Source organism: Mustelus asterias, chromosome 11, assembly GCF_964213995.1.
Source record: "Mustelus asterias chromosome 11, sMusAst1.hap1.1, whole genome shotgun sequence".
In the NCBI taxonomy this organism is placed as follows: domain Eukaryota; kingdom Metazoa; phylum Chordata; class Chondrichthyes; order Carcharhiniformes; family Triakidae; genus Mustelus; species Mustelus asterias.
Window position 1 is genome coordinate 108212562 of NC_135811.1, and position 23882 is coordinate 108236443.

At 43.8% G+C, this 23882-nt stretch overlaps 2 protein-coding genes across 9 annotated transcripts in view; one reads left to right on the forward strand and one right to left on the reverse strand.

Annotated features, from left to right (window-relative positions):
* Positions 1-23882, reverse strand: part of LOC144500789 (sorting nexin-11-like) — a 137124-nt gene that overhangs the window by 108975 nt on the left and 4267 nt on the right. Inside the window, exons 1-8 of one of the 8 annotated variants that reach the window (XM_078224244.1) lie at positions 22854-22910; positions 21724-21847; positions 14384-14528; positions 13154-13271; positions 11746-11800; positions 7401-7487; positions 4880-4980; positions 3695-3793 (exon numbers count right to left, since the gene is read on the reverse strand). In XM_078224244.1, coding sequence (XP_078080370.1) covers positions 3695-3793; positions 4880-4980; positions 7401-7487; positions 11746-11769 — 311 coding nt within the window. In that variant the 5' untranslated portion in view covers positions 11770-11800; positions 13154-13271; positions 14384-14528; positions 21724-21847; positions 22854-22910. Of the gene's footprint in view, positions 1-3694; positions 3794-4879; positions 4981-7400; positions 7488-11745; positions 11801-13153; positions 13272-14324; positions 14346-14383; positions 14529-21683; positions 21848-22853; positions 22911-23882 lie in introns of those variants that run through there. The other 7 variants (XM_078224240.1, XM_078224242.1, XM_078224241.1 and 4 more) reach the window with 7 other exon arrangements.
* cbx1b (chromobox homolog 1b (HP1 beta homolog Drosophila)) overlaps positions 1-23882 on the forward strand; it is a 63548-nt gene that overhangs the window by 10321 nt on the left and 29345 nt on the right. The gene's annotated exons all lie outside the window — the stretch shown is intronic.

Below are 23882 nucleotides of genomic sequence, written 5' to 3' on the forward strand. Positions count from 1 at the left end.
ATCCGACTTCAATTCCTGAGTTAGTAAAATTCAACTAGGCTGCTCATACAGGCTGCACAACAATATTAGTGCTTTTTAGGATAGGGAGGAGAGGGAGGGAATATCAGACAGGGCTTTGGCTCCTGATTCAGCAACAGTTGTTGGAAAATGCATTGTCTATTGCTCCTTTACCAAATGTCAGGGACATTTGGTAAAGAAGCAATAGACAATGAACCAACTTAATCAAACCTGAACACACTATATTCAAAAGCACAGACCATAAATGGGACAGATCTCAAGCTACAAGTTCCAGCTCCATTTACATTTCATTAATAAACTTGCAAAGAAAGCTAGGTTTGCAGTGCTATTGTACCTTTCATGACCTCAGGATGTCCCAAAGTGCTTTACAGCCAATCAAGTACATTTAAAGTGCAGTGACTGTTGTAATGTAAGAAATGTGAGAGCCAATCTGTGCAAAGCAAGCACCGATAAACGGAAATGCGATAATCTGTATTAGTGTTGTTGGCGGAGAGAAAGATATTGGCAAATCATCAGGCAGAACTCGCGTGTTCATCTTTGAAATATTGTTCTGGGACCATTTCCATCCACTTGAGAGAGTAGAAGTGACCTTGGTTTAATGGCTCAAATCAAAGTCAATTTCAGCAAGACAGTGCAGCACTCCCTCAATACTGCACTGGAGTGCCAGCCTAGACTTTGTGTTCAAGTCTCAGAGCTCTGGTAAAATTAAAGTCAATGGAAATAAGGAGGAAACCTCTCCATTGGCTAGAGTCATACTTAGCACAAAGATAGAATGTTGGAGTTGTTGGAGGCCTATCAGCTCAGTCCTAAAACATTGCTGCTGAAATTTCTTAGGACAGCGTCCTATGACTAATCATCGTCAGCTGCTTCATCAATGATCTTCCCTCCAACATAAGGTCAGAGTTAGGGTGTTCACTGATAAACGCAGAGTGTTTGGTTCCAATCACAACTCCTGAGATAATGAAGTGCACATGTAACAAGTCCCGAATAACATTCAGGCTTGGGCTGATAATTGGCAAGTAACGATTAGCACCATGCAAGTGACAATGATCAACTCCTAAGAAGAGAAAGCCTCGCCACCTTCCCGTGATATTCAATGGAATTCTGTCATAAAACAACATCGTCAACATCCTGGGGGAGACCACCATTTAACAGAAATTTAACTGGACTAGCCACATAAACACTGTAGCTAGAACAGCAGGTCAAAGATTGAGAATTGGGTGTCATGCAACTAATCGGGCTCCTCAAAGCCAGCACCAACTACAAGTCAGGAATCTGTTATAATACTCTCCACTTGCCAGGAAAAATGCATCTCCGACAATGTTTGAAGAAGCTCAACCATAATCCAAGACTAAGCAGCCTGCTTGACTGGCACCCATCCACTAACCTCCCAAACCCACAACCTCTCCCACCTCGGAGGATAAGGACAGCTGAAGCATGGGAAAACCAATTCACGTCCTTTTTGTAGCCTCCTTACGTCTACTTCACAATTTACTTTCCTACCTTTGTGTCATCAGCTGCAGTTCAAGAAGTCAGATCGTTAGCATCTTCTAAAGAGCAATTAGGAACATTAAATGCCTGGCCTTGCCCGAAATCGCTACATTCAGTGAATGAATAAAAAAAATAAAACCAGGCCCAACAACAAGTACCTACTTAAACACCTGTGCACCAACTTTGCACTCAGATTAATAACATGAATAAAGACAAACAGAACTGTTAAACTGTTCAAAGTTTCAAACAGAATTTTTTTTTAAAAAACACACAACTATTTTTCACACTGTTTGCAACCGGCAATGATTTAAAACAGCAAAGAAAAAATTTAGAGGAACTTGCTTCAGTCAATCTTGGGTTCATGTCAGACTATCTGTAACCCCCATGACTTGCCTGGGCTTGCAAAATCTCACTAACTGTCTGGCTGGAGACAATTCACATCTCTTTAACCTGTGCTTAACCCTCTCTCCACTCACGTTGTCTGTACTTATACAACTTAATTACTTGTAAAGACTCGCATTCCAACCATTATCTTGTAAATTGAGTTTGTGTCTGTATATGCCCTGTTTGTGAACACATCTTAGTCACTTGAAGAAGGAATGAGACTCCGAAAGCTAGTGCCAAATAAACCTGTTGGACTTTAACCTGGTGTTGTGAGACTTCTTACTCAGTCAGCACTACCAGAGACTGCCACTAGATGGTGCCCCAAACAGCAGATAAAACAGTTGGAAACTTCATTCACATCGATTTAATTTCAGAGTCTTGAAATTAATTTTTATAAACGCTAGTGAAATCAAAATAGGTACGAGAGGTCATATAAGAACACACCCTCCTGGTACTGAATCCACTAATAGTGGAATTAGGATGGTTATATTCTGAAATGTAAAAGTGGTGCTGTAACAGAAGGGGGGAGGGGTGTTGGGGAGGGGAGGTGAAGAAGGGAATGGAAAGGTTGGTGGTCCCCCCCAGAAAGGGAGCGGTAATCTGGGTCAGCATCCAGTTGTAAAAAAGCAATATTATTCAGTATCAGCAGAGCTCTCAATAGCTGTGACTGTCTATGTGACTGTCACTGCACAGTGCCTCCCAATATTCCTGATGTCCGGTGGAACAGACAACAGAGGGAGAACCCCAAGAAGCAACGTTTCGTACTATTCACACTAATACCCACTTCCCTGGAGATCTGGGACCGAGTTACTGTCAAGCAAATGCCCTATGGCAGTTCTAGGCTCAAAGAATTCAGTCTCTAAATAAAATATTAAGCTTGTGTTCACTTCAAATTAACCTAATATGACCAGGATATGTCTATTTAAAGTAACTGTCATCAGTCAGCACAGCAACATCTCTCTCCCATCGGGTTTTCATTTTAAAATCTCAGTGCTTCGGGGTGTTCCATTATGATGTTAAATCACAAGAGCAGGACAAAGGCAGCTCAGGTTCAAACAATTAGGACAAAATTAGGACTGCAAGAGGAAGATTTTCTTCACACAAGGAGTCATTAACACGTGGGATGAACTTCCAGATAGAGAGAGGAGGAATAAATCCTGGATTTATTTAAGAAGTGATTAATTGTTGCAAACAGCAGAAATATTGGATGTCTGATGGATTATTAAGATGGGCCAAATGGTCTTCCTCACAGTAATTACCCTGTGCTCTTTTAATGAAAGTGACAATTTTTATTGTTGAAGTGTTTTTGGGGCCCAGCACTATTCTTTAAAGTTCTGGTGCTCTGATCTTTCCCAATGATTCAACTGATCTGGTATGCAGCTGTATAAGATCTCAGGCCCAATCCCGGATCTGTGTGGAGTTGGCAGATCACAGCCTGATAGGCGGCAGTCTCTCTTTATCTGTAGGATCACAGTCATTACTAGTATCTGCAAATCTCTGACATGCATGTTTGGGTGACAGGGACGAAAAACAGGTTTGGACTCCGCAATGACCTCCTGTGGTTCACTCAGCTACCCACACTCACTGTGTCAGCTCATATAGGAAGAATAATCAAGTAATTGAAATACTGGCAATCTGTGTTTATTTGTAGAGCATCAAACTCTGCCATTGGGAATAAAGTAAGTCCAACGCCGGCATCTCCACATCATTGGGAATAAAAGCAAGGTAGAAAGCATTAACAAGGGTTCCTCAGCAGTGCAGCTTGAATCAAATATTATTGCACTCCTTATACTGCACTTACTTTTCCAGAAACTGCTGCAAACCCTGCCGTCTTCTCTCTATACCTTCACTGTCGTTAACTTGGAAAAACGGTTTCTTGCCTGGAAGCTCTGGGGGAGAACTGCAAAAATAAAAGCAACAGGAAATTCTGTACATTTTGGCAAAGGAGAATGCAGCAATCATATTGATGTATATGTTAACATAAAAATGTCCTTTCCAAATAGTCAGGCAATAAATGACTGGGTGGGACGAGAGACGGAGTCACTAAAAGTGCAATTAGAAAGGATGTTTGAATTCTAAAATAAAAAAGGTTCAACAGAAGCAAGAGGCCTCCAAAATGAGCCAGGTTTAGGAGAGGGATTTGGGGGGGGGGGGGGGGGGGGGGGGGTGGTGGTAGTCTGTAGGAAGGGAGTTGTAATCTGGCTCAGAGCCAAGTTTTAGCAAAGGAGCAGTGGTTTTCAAAGACTGTGAATGTCTTTGAGCTCGGTGCAAAGTGCTGCCTGCTGAGCTCAAATCATGAAGAGAATTGGTTATTTTCCCTCTTTGGCTTGGTTCAGTGCGTAGGACTTTTGCCTCTGAGTCAGAGAGTTGTGGGTTCAAATCCCACTCCACAGAGACTTGAACACGCGTTACAAACTGACACAAGCAGTACTGAGGGAGTGCTGCACTGTCAGAAGTGCCGTCTTTTGGATGAGGCATTAAACCGAGACACCATCTGCCCTCTCAGATGGGTATACAATGATGTGGAGATGCGGGCGTTGGACTGGGGTAAACACAGTAAGAGTTTTAACAACACCAGGTTAAAGTCCAACAGGTTTATTTGGTAGCAAATACCATAAGCTTTCGGAGCGCTGCTCCTTCGTCAGATGGAGTGGAAATGTGCCGAAAGCACAGCACTCCGAAAGCTTATGGCATTTGCTACCAAATAAACCTGTTGGACTTTAACCTGGTGTTGTTAAAACTCTTACTGTGTTCGGCCCAGTCCAACGCCGGCATCTCCACATCATGACTATAAGATATCGAATGAGTTGTCTTCCCATTGACTGCTCAAGCTCCAGTGGGGTCAGTAGTGGTACGATCCCAAAATTATTCCCGGGATAGCATGCTGTGCCTTCTTCGGAGATTCGGTTTCCAAACCAGCTGAGCGCTTGTTAATTCTAGAGCTCGGAGCATCTTGGATAAGGATTGTATTCGGAGCTGCACTTACACCAATCCAGCATTCTTCTGGAGTCTGTGTCTCAGCCACACAAACTCACGATATCGTCGCCGCACACAGGAGGTCTTTACCGTAAAAGCCTTACTATTTGTCTGAAAGAGAACAGCAAATGGCCTTTCAGTTAACTTTATTACTGTTTGTTAGTTAAAAACAACCATCTTCACTCCCTCCCCCCAACAGAATCATAAAATGATATAGACGGGGGGTTGGGGGAGGAGGTCATTTGTCCCTTTGTGCCTGTGTGAACCCTTTTAAAGTTAACCAATTAAGCCCACTCCCCTGTTCTTGCGACACAACCCTGCAAATTATTCCCCTTCAAGCACTTATTCAATTATTTAACACATTTAAGATGGCGAGGAGGGGGAATATTTTCTCAGATGGCTGTGTGTCTGTGGAATTCTCAGCCTCAAAGAGCTGTGGAGGTGAGGTCACTGAATATATTCAAGGCTGCGACAGACAGATCCTTGAACTAAATGGGAGTCAGGAGTTATGGAAAACAGGAAGAAAAGTGCAGCTGAGGCCATGATCTTATTGAATGGCAGAACAGGCTTGAGGAGCCACATGGCCTGCTCCTGCTCGGTTTTCTCATGTCTGTGTTCAATTCCCTTTTGAAAGTTATTATTGAATCTGCTTCTACCACCCTTTCAGGCAGCGCGTTCCAGATTACAGCAACCCGGTTTTACACAGCATAAAAATCTCCCCTTCAGTTGTCTCTTGTCCTTTTGACAATTAATGTGGTACTAAGCACCCTCACAGAGCCAGATGGTTCCAGCTTCAATCCTGGGTCTGTACTGAATCATCTGAGCTAAACTAAGGCAGGACTGAAACATAATCGTTAACCACAACACTACTAGCCTTGGAGGAAAGGAAAGCTAGCCATGGTGCCTGCTCCTGATCGTGGTCCAATGATTCCTACTTGGATGTGCACAAGTGTGGGAATGGCGGGATCAGACTTCATGTGTTGCTCCTACCCTATGGACAAAAATCCGATGAACACACACGGTCACGCGTGACAAACTGCTGTTCAGCTGAAGTGCTGGTGCTACTTATCATTTACGGAAACTTGCCACAGCAAGAGCAAACACATTCACAGTGGGTTATGGGAGGAGGTAATACACATGTTGAAAGACTAGGAAGTTCTGTGACATCGAGACAAACAATTTCAGTCCCAGTTTTACTGAGTATTTGTATGCAGAGAGCAGAGCAAGGTTACTGTCAAGTGGACACAGAGAGACTCAGAGTAGAGAAGCAGGATATTGTCGGGAAGAGTTATCTTCAGAGGCCTAGAGGTGCCCCAGGAGAAAGACTACCAAAGTGTCTCATCTCTGGACTGCGTTTCTTTGCCTCCCAGTGACCAATTTGCAGCATACTGGCGACTTAGGACCAGCCTGCCAACACACACTGTGATTGATGAAAGGTTAGGATCGGCATGAGAGGATTGCAGGGAACATGGAAACAGTCTCACAACACTAGATTAAAGTCCAACAGGTTTATTTGGTAGTACGAGCTTTCGGAGCGTTGCCCCTTCATCAGGCGACTCTCACTTTAACCTGGTGCTGTGAGACTACTTACTGTGCCTACCCCAGTCCAACGCTGGCAACTCCATATCATTGAAACATGGAAACAGAAGGAGGCCATTCAACCCCTTGAGTCTGTTTGCCCTTCAGTAAGATCATTGTTGAGTTGAACCTCAAACTCCACTTTTCCAACTTTGCCCTTTCGTTAATATCTTCACCTAGTTGAAATATATCAATCTCAGCCTTAAACTTTCAATCAACATTCACAGACTTTTTGCAGAGAGGAGGGTGGGGATAAAAATTATAGATTTCCACCACTTGTGTGAAATAACTCTTTCCTGATTTCATTCCTAAATAGGCCAGCTTTAAGATTCTTCTCCTTGTTCTGGATTCCCTGACCAGAGGAAAAAGTTTCTTTTAAGTTTGGACTGTGGCTCAGTTGGGAGCACACTTACCTCTGAGTCAGAAGGTTTTTGGTTCAAATCTCACTCCAACAACTTGAACATAACAAGGTAGGCTGATACTCCAGCACAATGCTGAGGGATTGCTGCACTGTTGGGGGTGTCATCTTTAGGGAGAGACAGTGGCACAGTTGGAATGTCACTGGACTAGTAAAGACCCAAGCTAACTAATGGTCTGGGAATACGGGTTCAAATCTCACCATGGCAGCTGGTAGAACTTGAATTCAGTTAATAAACATCTGGAACTAAAAGCGAATTCCAGTCATGGTGACATTGAAACTATGATCGATTGTTGTAAGTAGCCATCAGGTTCACTAATATCCTTTAGAGAAGGAAATCTGCCATCCTTACCTGATCTGGCCTATGTGTGCCTCCAGATCCACAGTAATGTGAAATGGCCTAGGAAGCCAATCAGCTCAAGGACAAATAGGGATGGGTAACAAATGGTGGCCTTGAAAGAATAAATAAATAAATCTACCCTATCATTTTAAACACTTGAATCACATCCAAGCAAACAACATGCACCATACTTACATAAAGGAATATGTTATAATCCACGTAAGAACTCCAGGAACTCTGGTCTTGGACTCTGGGATCCTGCACTCGCACGGTGATGAATTCCTACCAAACACAACGTTTCAGTCTTAAACTCATCAGAAACTGAACGGCTTTGCAAAGCTACTTCCCCCTCTGATACATCACCCATTTCTGCCCCAGCCTTAGCTCATCTGCTGCTGAAGCCCTCTTCCAAGCCTTTACTAGTTCCAAACTCCCTTATTCCAATGCTCCTCTGGCTGGTTTGATGCCTTCTTTAATCTTGAACTCATCCAGAACTCTGCTGCCTGTATCCTAACTCAAACCATCTCATTCTCCCATTACCCCTGTGCTCACTGACCAACGCTGGCTCAGAGTCGGGTAACACCTCAATTTGAAAATTCTCAATCTTGTTTTCAAACAACCCCTTGACCTTTAACTCATCGTATTTCTTTAATTTCCTCCAACTCCCAGCCCCACAACTCTGATTTCTCAGTCCTCCATCACTCCTGCCTTTTTCTGTATTCCTGATTTCCATCACCCCACTACAGCTGGCTGGTCGTTTCTTCAGCTGTTTGGGCCCGAAGCTCTGTCATCCAATCACTAATCCACTAAAACCGTATGCACTTATGGAAGGACAGGGACTCTGTAAGTGCCTACAGTTTTAGTTTAGGCAGGCATCATGGTCAGCGCAGGCTTAGAGGGCCGAAGGGCCTGTTCCTGTGCTGTACTGTTCCTCGTTCTTTATTCTATACCCCTCTAATATTTAAATATGCTAATCTTGTTGCAGCCCTCCCTGGACGGACACCAGATTACATCCGGGAGGGGGTTCTTACCGGCGCTAAACGCCACCAGAGCAGTTAATACTTAGATTTTTCCCATTCTCCCAATGTGCAAATATTTTATTGTCCCTTTCTGGGTCAAACAAGATTGGGAATTTGAACCATGGAATATCACAAACACAAACATAGCGAATGCTGTATACATTCCATCAGCCTGCCAGATAAATGCACTTTCACCACAGGTAAGAAATGATCACTTGCATGGCTGCACAAGTCTTACTACAGTGGCACGGTGGCTCAGTGGTTAGCACTGCTGCCTCACAGCGCCAGAGACCCGGGTTCGATTCCTGGCTTGGGTCACTGTGTGTGCAGTTTGCACATTCTCCCCGTGTCTGCATGGTTTTCTCCGGGTGCTCCGGTTTCCTCCCACATTCTGAAAGATGTGCTGGTTAGGTGCATGGACCCAAACAGGCGCTGGAGTGTGGTGACTAGGAGAATTTCACAGCAACTTCATTGCAGTGTTAATGTAAACCTTACTTGTGACACTAATAAATCAACTTTACAGGCCACGAGAATTACATAAGTGAGGGGGAGAGGGAATTCCTTCTTGAGAGGAAATTTTCAAATTGTTTATTATTCTTGCCATTTTTTCTAATTTCATCCTCACTGTAATCAGCGTTGTTTACATTGGTTAATGAGACTTGCTCATTTTTAGTCAAAGAATTTGCATTTTCAGCACTTAAAATATTGAATTATTTTTCAATTTAAATCTGAAAGTGCAGTTAAAGATTACACAACAGAGGTTTACCAATGCAAGTTACTAGGAGTCTGCCTTACTGCTGACTGGGAGATCACAGGCACAATAGTTATAATGGGCAGAAAATGTGAGAACTGTGTCATGGTTTCCTGGTTGGCCCGGCTAATAAATGACGCCCCCCGTTGACAGGGGACAACTTCATACTTGGCCATAAAGAGACAACACTGAAACTGCATCTAACTCTAGGACTGGGCTGTGTGTCGTTTGGAGTGGATTCTGGAAATTGAAATGATCCAAGTCCCATTTCCCTGGTGGCAGTTATATCAGTTCTATGCAAAGTGAAACAATAATCAGGATATTTGTTGAAACTAATTACATTGAAACAAAAACCTGAAAAAATTACAATTAAAAGAAAGCAGAAATTTTCAAATGCAACTAAAATTTGGATACAAAGAAAGTAAAGTTTCGTTTGAAGATGACAGATAGAATCAGACTGGCTTTGAGGTACTGATGAGATCAAAACTGACAGCACGGTGGCACAGTGATTAGCACTGCTGCCTCACAGCGCCAGGGATCCGGGTTCGATTCTCGGCTTGGGTCACTGTCTGTGTGGAGTTTGCACATTCTCCCAGTGTCTGCATGGGTTTCCTCCGGGTGCTCCGGTTTCCTCCCACATTATGAAAGACGTGCTGGTTAGGGTGCATTGACCCGAACAGGCGCCAGAGTGTGGCGACTAGGGGAATTTCACAGTAACCTAATTGCAGTGTTAATGTAAGCCTTACTTGTGACTAATAATAAATAAGCTTTAACTTTATTTCCAGGACTAAAGCAACATTGCCATCAGTCTTATTTACATGAGAAATGATTACTGAAGAGAACTTAAATCACTAATTAGGAAGCATTCCGATTTCACATGCAGGTTGTGCTAACTTTTAATGTTGGACTTCTGAAGTGAGGGTTTTGGCAGGGTTTGCAGTGGGCGTTGGGGGGGCAAGGGGGTGGAGATCAGAAGAAAAGATAAGAGTGGATATTGAATGTATCCCTGCAGAAACACATGGGTTTCCTTTAAACTGAACACATTACCAATAAGGAGGTTTTATTGTGTGTTCCTATACTAGCCCTGGGTTATGATTTGGCCACTTTCATGGTATGATTCTCCTTAATGTGACTGGTTTCAATTTTTATTCTGGCAAGGCCACCATTTATTATCCCATTGCTAGTTACTCTGAGAAAGTGATGGAACTTGTTTGGTCACTTCAGAGTGACAGTTAGGCGCCAACTGCAGGTTTCCTTCCCTAAAGGACAAGTGCGCCAGTTGAGTTTTGTGATCAATTTTTATTTCCAGTTTTTCTTCTCCCAGCTCTCATGATGGGAATTGAGCTCACATTCCCTGGCCTGTGGGTTACTAGTCAAGTTACACTACCTAACCCTGTGCTTGAACTATGTGGGCCTGCATGTTTCACACTAGATACAAAACCAACACCCCAAATTCAGATTTCAATAACTAAATACACAAGTACCACAACCGGATCATGAAACCAAGTGACTTGATGGATAAGAAGCAATGCAAGTGAAAGACATGTGATTTTAAACTGTTTGGTCAGTTGATCTCACAGTCTGAGGGTGAATAATGCCGAACATGAATTTAATAAACACATTCACCTTGTGTCAAGAATAACAACTACTTTTAAAGAAGTAAAACAATGCAGGGTCTTTCTCAGGAGGGTATGAAATGTAAGATACATTATACACGTAGTAAGTGGATCAGAGCCAGTAAAGTAGTTCAAGCATTATAATTATTCTCAGTGTTACTACGCTAGCTATAGGGGATACAAAACACAGTGGGCATCCTGACTGCTGTAACAGCCACAGCAAAGTGTACCTGCGACACTGAGTGGAAACAAAATCAGGCTCAGCCGTTATTGTATTGAATTACATAAAATTCAGAGCACAGCAACAGGCCATTTGGCCCAACCATTGTGTGCTGGTATTTATGCTGCGCACACACCTCATTTAATACTTTCTGCGTAACCTTTTATTCCATTCTCCCTCCTGTACTTGCCCTTAAATGCACATATGCTATTCACCTCAACTGCTCCAAGTGGTAGCAAGCCCCACATTCTAGTCACACTCTGGGTTTCTCCTGAATACCTTACTGGATTTATTAGTTACCATCTTATATTCGTGATCCCTAATTTTAGACTCCCCAACAGCTGGAAACTTTAGTTAATGTTTACTTTATCAAATTCTTCCACAATCCTAAAGCCTCCAGTAGGTCACCCCTCAATCTTCTCTTTTCTAAAGAAAAGAATCATAGGACCATAGAATCCCTTGAGTGCAGGAGGCGGCCATTTGGTCCATCGAGTCTACACCAACTCACCAAAAGAGCATCTTACCCAAGCCCACCCCTCCAGCCTATCCCTATAACCCTGCGCATTTACCGATGCTAATCCACCTAACCTTCGGACACTAAGGAACAATTTAGCATGGCCAATCCACCTAACCTGCACATCTTTGGACTGTGGGAGGAAACTGGAACACCCAGAGGAAACCCACGCAGACACAGGGAGAATGTGCAAAATCCTTACAGTCACCCAAATCTGGAATCAAACTGGGGCCCTGGTGCTGTGAGGCAGCAGTGCCAACCACTGTGCCATTGTGCCCCATCCTATTAATGCTCATCACCGTAAATAGCTTCCTGGCACTCACTATCTGGGCTTACTGATGAAGTAGCCGCCACTCAGCTGTGATCCTGGAGGACAGATACTAGCATTAAAGAGGAGAAAATATCAGGCACCATTCCTACCTCTTCCTCCTGGTCTTTCATCATTTTGTTTTCAGTTGAAGAATCGGAGCACCATCTGTCAGGGCACAGACCCACAAATTAAACAGAGAAAAATTTTACACTGACACTATTGTTCTTGACAATTTTAGAATAATGCATCATGCTGACCGAAACAATTGAAATAAATCGCTTACTGAAACCATTGTTGTAAGTCTCCAATCCCATCACAAACAGGAGTTTCGTTACAAAGAATGCAAAGGTCACCAATGTGTCACCGAAATGGAATATTTTGGTTGATTAGTGTATGCGGTTGGTCAGTCCAAAGAGCAATTGAGCACCTTTAACTTCCTCGGGCTAAGGATTCACATGGGGTTTCTGATCCCTACGTTTTGAGTTGTGCAGGAAAAGGTACCTGCGCATGGAGTGTTGAGGAGCAGATTGAGAAGCGTTGTGATAAACACCCCCCCTCCTCAATACGTCTGTGGTGAATGCCCTGCTGACATTTGTTTAGAATGAAGAATGTTCGGGTTGGATAAGGCATCGATGAGCTGCCACATCTATAGAGCCTGTGTTGTAATCAAAGCCAGAAGAGGAGAAAAATAGAACAAATTTGAAAGCCTTCTTCAGTTCATAGAACAGAAGGAGGCCATCCAGCTCCTAAAGCCTGCTCCACCAATTCAATTAGATTGTGGCTGATCTGCTTCTCAACTGCATTTACACACAATTGCTCTATATCCCGTCCCTTCCAAAAATCTATCATAGTCTTGAAAGTGCCAATCAAGGCACCCCCAACCCTTTTAGAGAGAGTTCCAGATTTCCAATAACTTTTATGCAGTAAAAGTGCTCCTGATTTTGCCACTGAATGGCTATTAGGTCATTTTAATTCCAATTTTAAGGTTATGCCCCCTTGCTGTTAATTTCCCCACCCAAGGAAACAGTTTGTTTGCATCTATCAAATCTTTTTAACATTGTAAGCACTTCAATCAGATCACTCCTTAACCTTATAAACTCAAGAGAATACAAGACAGGGTTAATGACCAGGCCTCCACAGCTTTCTGAGGCAATGAATCCCATAGATTCACCATGTTCTGGCTGAATAAATTCTTCCTTATCTCAGTTCTAAAAGGTCGCCCCTTTTATCTGAGGCTGTACCCTCAGCTATGTCTCGTCTACTAATGGAAACCTTCCCACATCCAATCTAGCCAGGGCTTTCAGTATTCATCACCTGTCTTCAAAATTTAACCCTCTCAACCAGGTGTTCCCAAAATGTGAGTGCCGAAGTGGGGTTGTAGGATGAGCAATTGGGGTCACAGCTCCATTGCAGCAATGGTGGCTGTGGAGCAGAAATTCACATTTGACAGGTCTGGGAACAGCTCATGGTTCCTGGGTTCACTAATGTCATTTAGGGAAGGAAACCTGCCGTCCTTACCTGGTCTGACCTACATGTGACTCCAGAGCCACAGCAATGTGGTTGATTCTCAACTGCCTTCAGGCAGCTAGGGATGGTCAATAAAGCGTAGAAGGCTGAGGGGTGATCTCATAGAGGTCTATAAAATAATGAAGGGCATAGGTCAGTTAGATAGTCAACATCTTTTCCTAAAGGTAGGGGAATCCAAAACTAGACGGCATAGGTTTAAGGTGAGAGGGGAGAGATACAAAAGGGTCCAGAGGGGCAGTTTTTTCACACAGAGGGTGATGAGTGTCTGGAACAAGCTGCCAGAGGTAGTAGTAGAGGCGGGTACAATTTTGTCTTTTAAAAAGCGTTTAGACAGTTACATGGGTATGATGGGTATAGAGGGATATGGGCCAAATACGGGCAATTGGGATTAGCTTAGGGGTTTTAAAAAAAAAGAGCAGCATGAACAAGTTGGGCTGAAGGGCCCGTTTCCATGCTGTAAACCTTGGCGGCATGGTAGCACAGTGGTTAGCACTGCTGCTTCACAGCTCCAGGGACCTGGGTTCGATGCTCGGGTCACTGTCTGTGTGGAGTTTGCACATTCTCCTCATGTCTGCGTGGGTTTCCTCCGGGTGCTCCGGTTTCCTCCCACAGTCCAAAGATGTGCAGGTTAGGTTGATTGGCTATACTAAAATTGCCCCTTAGTGTCCTGAGATGCTTAGGTTAGAGGGATTAGTGGGTAAATATGTAGGGATATGGGGGTAGGGCCTGGGCGGGATTGTGGTCGGTGCAGACTCGATGGGCCGAATGGCCTCTTTCTGCGCTGTAGGGTTTCTAAGATTCTAAAACTATGACTCTAAATGCAGGCCAGCAAGCAACGACCGTGTCCCACGGATGAATAAAAAAAAGCTGTGACGCCCCTTAAAACATGTTTCTTTTGGCTATGGGCATGGCCTAATCCAGGAGCTCTGAGGCCCAATCGCTGACACCGACAGAGCCTGCAAAATGGTGGATGTCTTAATTGTTGTTTGTGCCTCTGGGGTTGCACCAAATGTGAAGCATTAAAATAGAGTTTCAGCAGAAAAAAGTTTGAGAAGCACTGACTGCACAAAATCTGCAGACGTCTGATCACAGATACAAGTACAAATACAGAAAAGAAACCACGAGGATGCTTTTCATTCTTCAAAACTAATGATAAACTTACTTTATGCAACACCAACCAGTAACTGCGAGTTAGATGGGTAAGCAGCCATTATATCTCACCTGCAGCTTTCCAATCAAATGTTTAGACAGCTATCAGATTTGCAGTTGGTATTCCAGTCACTAGGTCGCTACCCAGAGTCATAGCAGCCGAGCTCTCACCTCACTTCATCTGAGTGACGCTGATAGACAGCAGCAAGTACAAGCCCTGCATAAAAACAGCACAAAGTTCAGCTTTGCTTACTGCTGACATGTTATCTTACAGCCTGCAATCTGGGTATAGGAGTGGAGGCCACGCACAACAGACTGATAAAGCATAAGCCTGCTACCCACATATTGCAGCTGTTAAAGACTCACCATTCTCAAGAAATGATCCCTGGCCCATTAGATTAGGCTAGGGCATCTGTAAAGATGCTATAACTGCTCTCAGCGCTACTGAGTTAAGGTAAAATGGGGGAGTGTGGATGGGCAGGGAAGACATCATGGATTGTTGCTTCAACAAAAGTTGGGTTTTTTTGTGAGGGGTGGTGTTGTGACACTGTGAAAGCACAAAACGGAATACAGCCAAGTTGAATCTACCAGGCTCCCTGTCTGGCAATACCTCAATTTTAAAATTCACATCTTTGTTTGCAAATCCCATCATGGCCTCGCTTCTCTCTCTCTCTGCACCCTCCTCCAGCCCCACACCCCTCCAGGATCATTACATTCCAGCCCCCTTGCACCTTGATTTACTTCAACTTTCCAGTGACGATCATGCCTTTGGTTATCTGGGCTCCAAGTTCTGGAATTTTCACCCCAAACATCTCCCTCTCCCTCTCTCTTCTTTTACAATGATCATTTAAACCTACCTTTTTCACCAAGCATTTTCATAGGACCATAAGATACAAGAGCAGAATTAGGCCACTCGGCCCATCGGGTCTGCTCTGCCATTCAATCATGGCTGATAATTTTCTCAACTCCATTCTCCTACCTTTTCCCCATAACCTTTAATCCCCTTACCAATCAAGAACCTATCTCTCTCTTAAAATATACTCAATGACGTGGCCTCCATAGCCTTCTGTGGCAATAAATTCCATAGATTCACCATGCTCTGGCTGAATAAATTCCTCCTTATCTCAGTTCTAAAAGATTGTCCTGTCTTTCTGAGGATGTGTCATCAGCTGTGTCTTGCCTATGAATGGAAATGTCCCTCCCGTGCACACTCTATCCAGGGCTTTTAGTATTCATCACCTGTCCCAATATCACATTATGTGGTTCAGAGTCAAATTCTGTTTGATAATGTTCCCATGAAGCATCCTGGGATGTTTTACTACATTAAAGACACTATATAAATGCAAGTTGTTCATTTTGCTTGTGGCCTATTTTATATCTCTTCTGATTTTTAATTTGAAACTAAAAATCCAGGATAATGCAGAACAAGAGTTGATTCAGCATCACCCATTTTACACAAAGTCAAGACCTATCCCTAGGTGAGAACAAGATCTGACTCAGTTGGGGAGTCTTCCATGGCCTGTCAATATTCATTGTCCAGATTTATGTAGAAAGATCATTTGGTCAAGGTGCCAGAGGATGGATGGTCCCCAGAAAATTATAACCCAACAACAGCCAGTGACATCAGGAGAGTCTGGGAAAACATGACAAATCAGCAAAAAAGGCGAAAACAAGTCCACGCCTGTAAGTCTCCTGGTGGAGCTGCTGGGAGTAACCAATGCAGGTGGAGTACTGGGCAGTGGCTAAGTTTGATATAATTGGGCAGAGAACCAAACAGAGCTGCCACGATTCACCGCACAATGTGAATAAGAGAATCTAAATATAATACGGGCATGAAACTACAAGTACAAAAGCCAAGTGGTAAGCATTAAACGGTGATGCAAAGACACAGACATAAACAATTCGTGTTTAAATAATACTTTTCAGGACATGCCAAAGCACTTTTATAGCCAATTCATTATTTTCAAGGTGTGGTTGGTTAATGCTGCAATTCAGGAAACACAATAGCCAATTTGCACACAGCAAAGTCTCACAAAACAGCACTGTGATAGTGACCAGATATCCTTTTTATCCAATGAAGTTGGTTGACTGATAAATATGGGCCAGTACACCAGGGAGAACGCTCCTGCTCTTCTTCAGAACAGTGCCTTGGGACCTTTTATCTCCATCTGAGAGGGCAGAGGGGGCCTCAATTTGTTTTCTCATCCAGAAGGTGGCAACTCGGACAGTGTGGCACTTCCTCAGTACTGCACTGAGGGTTCCAGATCAGATTTTGTGCTGATTCCATGACCATTTGACCCAGAGGTGAGAGCACTAACCAAGTGAGCCACAGCTAATAGCAACAATAGAAAAATCAGACACACAGTGCCCTCTCCGCAGTGCTAAGGAGAGACACAGCTACGAAGTTCTTCAGTAAGGGTGGGAGAACAGTTTGAAAATATCCAGACTGGAGGGAGAGAGGAAGCCAATATTCTGCTGCTATTTAATCTTTCACTTTTTGTACGAGACTGTAATTGCGATAGTTATTTATTAAACTGGAAAACCCCTGCAGAAGTGCCACGATCTGCAGTGCAGGACATCAGCAAGACAGAAACAAATGGCAGGGAAGATAACATATCAGAAATCGGATAGAACCATAAAATTATAGAACGGTTACAGCACAGGCGGCCGTTCGGTGCTTTCTGTTTGTGCTGGCTCTCTGCAAGTCCCACTCTGCTGCCTTTTCCCTTTAGTTCTACAAATGGTTTCTCTTCAAATAATTATCCAAATCTCTTTTGAAGCCCCAATTGAATCTGTCTCCACCACACTCAGGCAGCGCATTTCAGATGCTAACTGTTCGCTGTTAAAGAAGTTATTCCTGTGAATGGGGTGATGTGAGAATGGGAATAGTCATATTTCCTCAGTCTCTGGCACTGCTCGATTTTTAATCATCTTTTATAGTCACTTTATCTTGAAGTATATACTCTGCGCTATGTCCTTGGAACATTTTGGGGAAATATTGATGACAGAATGTCAAGGAGTGGCAGGAAAATCCTTGATAGAAAGGAGCAATTGGAGGCACGTGGGGTGGAGCTGGGCCCTCAATGTGGTGACCTGGCTGGGGAGCAGGCTCTGTGCACCTGGTGTTGCAGGAGATGACTGCAAACATTATCAGGGTTATAGATAGCAAACTCGATGTTTTGACACAGGACATTAATGCTCTCTTGGATGAACTGCAGAGCAAGAGGCTCAGTGAGGTGGAAGGCAGAATCCTTGACGTCGAAAGTGCCGCTTCTTTGGTCAAGGCTCGGTTGCAATCAGACTGACATGTAGAGCATGTCAGATTTTTTTGAAAGCTGGCTGCTTTTTAACCTTGACACGAAGGCAGAGTAAATCAAACCTGAAGGGGGCGCACTGTATCTTATCCTTGAGGCTTAGGTACAGTAAGTGGTCTCACAACACCAGGTTAAAGCCCAACAGGTTTATTTGGCACTAGCTTTCGGAGCGTTGCCTCTTCATCAGGTGAGTGCAGGATTTGTTTCACAAACAGGGCATATATAGACGCAAACTCAATTACAAGATAATGGTCGGAATGCGAGTCTCAACAGGTAATCAAGTCTTTACAGGTGCAGACAATGGGAGTGGAGGCGAGGGTGAAGCACAGGTTAAAAAGGTGTGAATTATCTCCTGCCAGGACAGTTAGTGAGATTTTGCAAGCCCAGGCAAGTTGTGGGGGTTACAGATAGTGTGTCATGAATCCAAAATCCCAGTTGAGGCCGTCCTCATGTGTGCGGAACTTGGCAATCAGTTTCTGCTCAGCGACTCTGCGTTGTCGTGGGTTGTGAAGGCCGCCTTGGAGAACGCTTACCCAAAGATCAGAGGCTGAATGCCCTTGACTGCTGAAGTGTTCCCTGACAGGAAATGTTCCTCTTCAGATGAGGAGGATCGCAACAGACACCGATGGACGCTGAAAGATGCTCTCGTAAGAACAGGATATGGCCCTCAACTCATCGATCGACAGTTCTGACGCGCCAGTGAAAAACCACACAGACCTCCTCAGAAGACGAACACGGGACACGGTGGATAGAGTACCCTTCATCATCCAGTACTTCCCCGGAGTGGAGAAGCTACGACATCTTCTCTGGAGCCTTCAATATGTCATCAATGAAGACGAACATCTCACCAAGGCCATCCCCACAGCTCCACTACTTGGCTTCAAACAACCGCACAACCTCAGACCATTGTACGCAGCAAACTACCCAGCCTTCAGGAGAACAATGACCACGACACCACACAACCCTGCCACAGCAACCTCTGCAAGACATGCCAGATCATTGACACAGATGCCATCATCTCATGTGAGAACACCATCCACCAGGTACACGGTACATACTCTTGTGACTTGGCCAACATTGTCTACCTGATACGCTGCAGGAAAGGATGTCCTGAGGCATGGTACATTGGCGAGACCATGCAGACGCTACGACAACGGATGAACGGACACTGCTCGACAATCACCAGGCAGGAATGTTCCCTTCCTGTCAGGGAACACTTCAGCGGTCAAGGGCATTCAGCCTCTGATCTTCGGGTAAGCATTCTCCAAGGCGGCCCTCACGCCACACGGCAGCACAGAATCGCTGAGCAGAAACTGATTGCCAAGTTCCGCACACATGAGGACGGCCTCAACCAGGATCTTGGGTTCATGTCATACTATCTGTAACCCCCACAACTTGCCTGGGCTTGCAAAATCTCACTAACTGTCCTGGCTGGAGACAATACACACCTCTTTAACCTGTGCTTAACCCTCTCTCCATTCACATTGTCTGCACCTGTAAAGACTTGATTACCTGTTAAGACTCGCATTCCAACCATTATCTTGTAATTGAGTTTGTGTCTATATATGCCCTGTTTGTGAATCGAACACTTCACTCACCTGATGAAGAGGCAACGCTCTGAAAGCTCGTGCTACCAAATAAACCTATTGGACTTTGAATTCAGTATGACCTGCACTATTCTGCTATCCTGAGGGTCACTTTCAAAGGGTCAATTAGAACCTTCGTCAATCCGGCTAAGGCTTTTTTAGAATCTGTGAAAGGCAATGATTTGGAACCGTGAATAACTCCTTGTTAATTAATTCCTCGTGTTGATCTTATACTGTACTTTGTCATATTGATGGGGAGAATCCTGTGACTGAGCCATGGGGCAAATTTCGCTGATTATCCTGTTCAGAATCATATTCTGCAGCTTGTTGTTAATCCTTGAACGTATACACCAGAACTACATCTCTTCATTGATCCTGTTACGTGGGTTAACACAATGATTGGGGAAATCCCATGAACTCCTGCGATCCTGAGGTGAATTTCGCCCACCAACCAAGTCATATTTTACAGTTATTTGCCAATCCTTGTTACTGATTGAATGTATCCCCTATAATTCCACCTCTTAATCGATCTGTATCATGAGTTATCACGTTGCTTTTGGGGCAATTCTATGAGAGAGCATGGTAATGAATTTCCACTTGTTATCCTGATGTACCCAGGAGAATTTATTTATCCTTAATAGAGCTGTGTGATTTTTATCTGTTTTCTCATCTTATAATCCTGGTACATATAACGGTGGACTTTGTCACCAGATATCCTTAGGTTTAAAATGGGTCGTGCCATTGCAGGGAGGTGGGCAAGTGGTTTAATATGGAGATAGTGGGCAGGCCCGACAAGGCCTCACAGCAGGTGAGGAAAACCTGCCTAGAGTTTAAGGGCTCATGTATTTTAGTATTTTAGTTGTTTTGGAGTTATGGAAGCCCTGTTTACCTCCTGTTATGGTAGACAGAGAGACTATTTCTCCAGCCGTTCACGCCCTGCTGCCGCTGCCAACAAGAACGGAGAATTTGGTGTTCAGCCAAATCTCCGTTCACTGCCAGCGAGACTGGAGAATCCGGCCCTATATATCCTGGAAAGAGATATATATTGTATCGTTGGCATGTCCACTGTGGCTGGGGATTGGGGAAGTTTCCTTTGGTGCACACTCTGAGGTATGGTGTAAAAATCCATGGCAGTTTATCCGCCATTTTACATGTGCTAATATCATGTATTTTTTATTGGTTTCGCCGCTGAGCTGTATCCTGATATCCGCCCCCTCATCCTTCGATATATCCTTTTGTTACTAGTGTGGTGGGAGGTTCTGCATACAATGTATAAGCCAAATCTTCCTACTTGTATTTGTTTGAAAATGATCCTACTGTACCGTACCAATCTTTGAGAGGTAGTACCGTGAGAGGCCTTTTCTGTATAAAATTTAAAAATCTTCAATAAAAATATAATTTTAAAAAGTTATTACTCATATCGTCATTGCTTCTTTTGCCCATTATCTTAAATCAGGTGTCCTCTGATTTTCAATCCTTCCAGGGACAGTAACAGTTTCTCTCTATCTAATCTGCCCACTCCCCTCAATTTTGAACACCTCTATCGAACCTTATAAGAGAAGTGGCCATTCAGCCCTTCAAACCTGTTCTACCATTCAATACTATCATGCTAATCTGATCTTGGACTTAACTACGCATTACTGCCTGTTTCCCATCAATCATGACATAGTAATTAGTAACACCAAGCTTCAGAGTTTGCTAAGACAGGAGCTTGTTAGAGGAAGTGTAGTCTAAGGGAGGTTCTTAGGATAAGAGTAGGCAGAATTGCATATTTGTAATTATATAGACAATTATAGCAGATCAGCTCTTTAAACAGTGAATTTGTAACATTGTTAGAAATCAAAAGAATTTTGATTTCTAACAAAAGGGCGGCACGGTAGCACAGTGGTTAGCACTGCTGCTTCACAGCTCCAGGGTCCCGGGTTCGATTCCCGGCTCGGGTCACTGTCTGTGTGGAGTTTGCACATTCTCCTCGTGTCTGCGTGGGTTTCCTCCGGGTGCTCCGGTTTCCTCCCACAGTCCAAAGATGTGCGGGTTAGGTTGATTGGCCAGGTTAAAAATTGCCCCTTAGAGTCCTGAGATGCGTAGGTTAGAGGGATTAGCAGGGTAAAATATGTGGGGGTAGGGCCTGGGTGGGATTGTGGTCGGTGCAGACTCGATGGGCCGAATGGCCTCCTTCTGCACTGTAGAGATTCTATGAAAAAGAAAGTGACATCACACTGATAGCATTAGGAGACTGGTCTGGATAGTTGATACAGCAGGATTACCAAAGCAGCCTGGATTAATATTGTACGGTTAATTCCACAATCACCTACTCACGGTGAGCATGCCCTTCTCAAGGGGCTGCAGATGAGGAACAGAGCATGACTCTAATGTTAATTCACCAAGCAGCTAAGCCATGTCAGAGATAACCTAACAATGTCATTATATCAATTCTCGGACCTATGCTTCCAACAGGAACAATACACTTACAACAGCAGTGACTTCATCACAGTAACATTGACATTCCAACCTGCACTTTCTGTGAGCATGGCGCTCCGCTGCGAACCTAGAGGATGGGCTCTTTTATAATTCTGCTCCTTCAGTTGTTGGGCTCAGTAACTTCTCCCAATTAGGTCACTGGGCATTGACATTCGCTATATAAAGACATTTTTAAAAAATGACACTATTAGCTTACCATTTTCAACATTTTTTGTTTAAGCTGCAAAAACAAGTAGTCATTAGCAGTACATCTACATGCTTGAGCCTGTTTTGTAAACCATCAGCATCACCTGATAGTTTCAGGTGCAGAAATACTGACATAACTGAACAGTCAACTCTTTTCTCATGGGGTTCAAGTCACAGGGAGATTATTTCCACAAACCTCTGAACTGTGTAAATTACATACAGTCACATATTAAAGGGACAGACTCCAACTAATAATCAGGTGTTGCCACCCAGTGGCTCAGCAAGTGTGTCCAGTGAAAATAGAGCAGGAAAATCCCAGGTTTGATGCTGAGTGAATCCCGAGCTCGCTGATCCCAGGTGCAGCATCTGTGGAAGTTGGACTCAGCTGTGATGTACTCCACATCAGCATGGACAAAAGACTACTGTCATGATCTCACAAGAGTGTTAGCTGCTTCGAAGAGGAAACTAAAAGTGACCAGAGTCCAGTGACCAGTAAAAAGTGAAATCTTTCGCAAGAGGATTCTTTCAAAATCACTGAGACGTTGAGGTTCAAATACTACCTTTCAACTCAGACTTCAATTCAAATCAATTTTTCTCTGTTAACTGGCTTATAAATTGATGGTCGATCTCAACCTAGTGACCAATCAGCATTGATCCACACTGCAAAATTGGCTTTTAATTTGGTACTAATAAGAACATAAGAAATAGGAGCAAGAGTCAGCCATTTAGTGGCAGTGAGATCCTTGGCGATCCTCCTGCTCAAAGTGATATCTATTTTTGGTTGACAAATGAGGATAACATTGGGTTACAACAGATCTTAGAATCACAGAAGCTTTACAGTGCAGAGGGAGGCCATTTGGTCCATCGCGTCTGCACTGGCTCTCTCAAAGAGCATTCTATCTAGTCCCACGCCTCTGCCTTATCCTCAGAACCTTGTACATTCTTTATTTTCAGATAGCAATCCCCTTTGAATACCTTGATCTGACCTGCCTCCACTATCCTCTCAGGAAATTGTTCCAGACTCCAACCACCCTGTGGATGAAAAATATTTTACTTGCATCACTTCTACTCCTTTTGCCAATTATTATGAATCAGTGCCCCCCAGTTGTTGATGTACTCCTGAGTGCGAACAGTTTCTCACTATTTACACTGTCCATACCCCTCAGGATTTTGAGTCCATCTATCAAGCCTCCTCTTGGTCTTCTTTTCTCCAAGGAAAACAGTTCCAACCTCTCCAATCTATCCTCTTAGCTGCAGCACTTTATCCCTGAAATCATTCTTGAAAGTCTCCTCTGTACCCTCTCCAATGCCTTCATATCCTTTCTCATGTATGGCACCCAGAACTGGACACAGTATTCCAGATGCAGCCTAACTAGTGTCTTATACAAGTTCAATATGACCTCCTTACTCTTACCCAATGCCCCTATTAATAAAGCCTCAAATATTCATAGAATCATAGAATCCTACAGTGCAGAAGGAGGCCATTCGGCCCATTGAGTCTGCACCAACCACAATCCCACCCACGCCCTATCCCCATAACCCAGTGCATTTACCCGAGCTATTTTATGCTCTATTAACTGCTCTCTCAACATGTACTGCCATCTTCAATTACTTATGCACATATACATCAAGGTTTCTCTGTTCCTGCATCTCGTTTAGCATTTCTCCCTTTATTTTGTACTGTCTCTCATTCGCCCTGCCAAAATGAATCACCTCAGACTTTGCTGCACTGAACTTCATCAGCCATTTCTCTGCCCAATCCACCAATATGTCCTTCTGAAGTTAAAGACTACCCTCATCATAGTTGACAGTGCCTCCAATCTTCGTATCATCTGCAAATTTTGAAATCATGTCCTGTACACCACAGTCAAGGTAATTGATATACATCAGCAAGAGCAAGGCTCCCAACACTGACCCCTGGGGAACTCCACAATAAATCCTCTTCCAATCAGAAAAACCTCTATTAGCACTGCTCTCTGTTTCCTGTCACTCAGCCAATTTCTT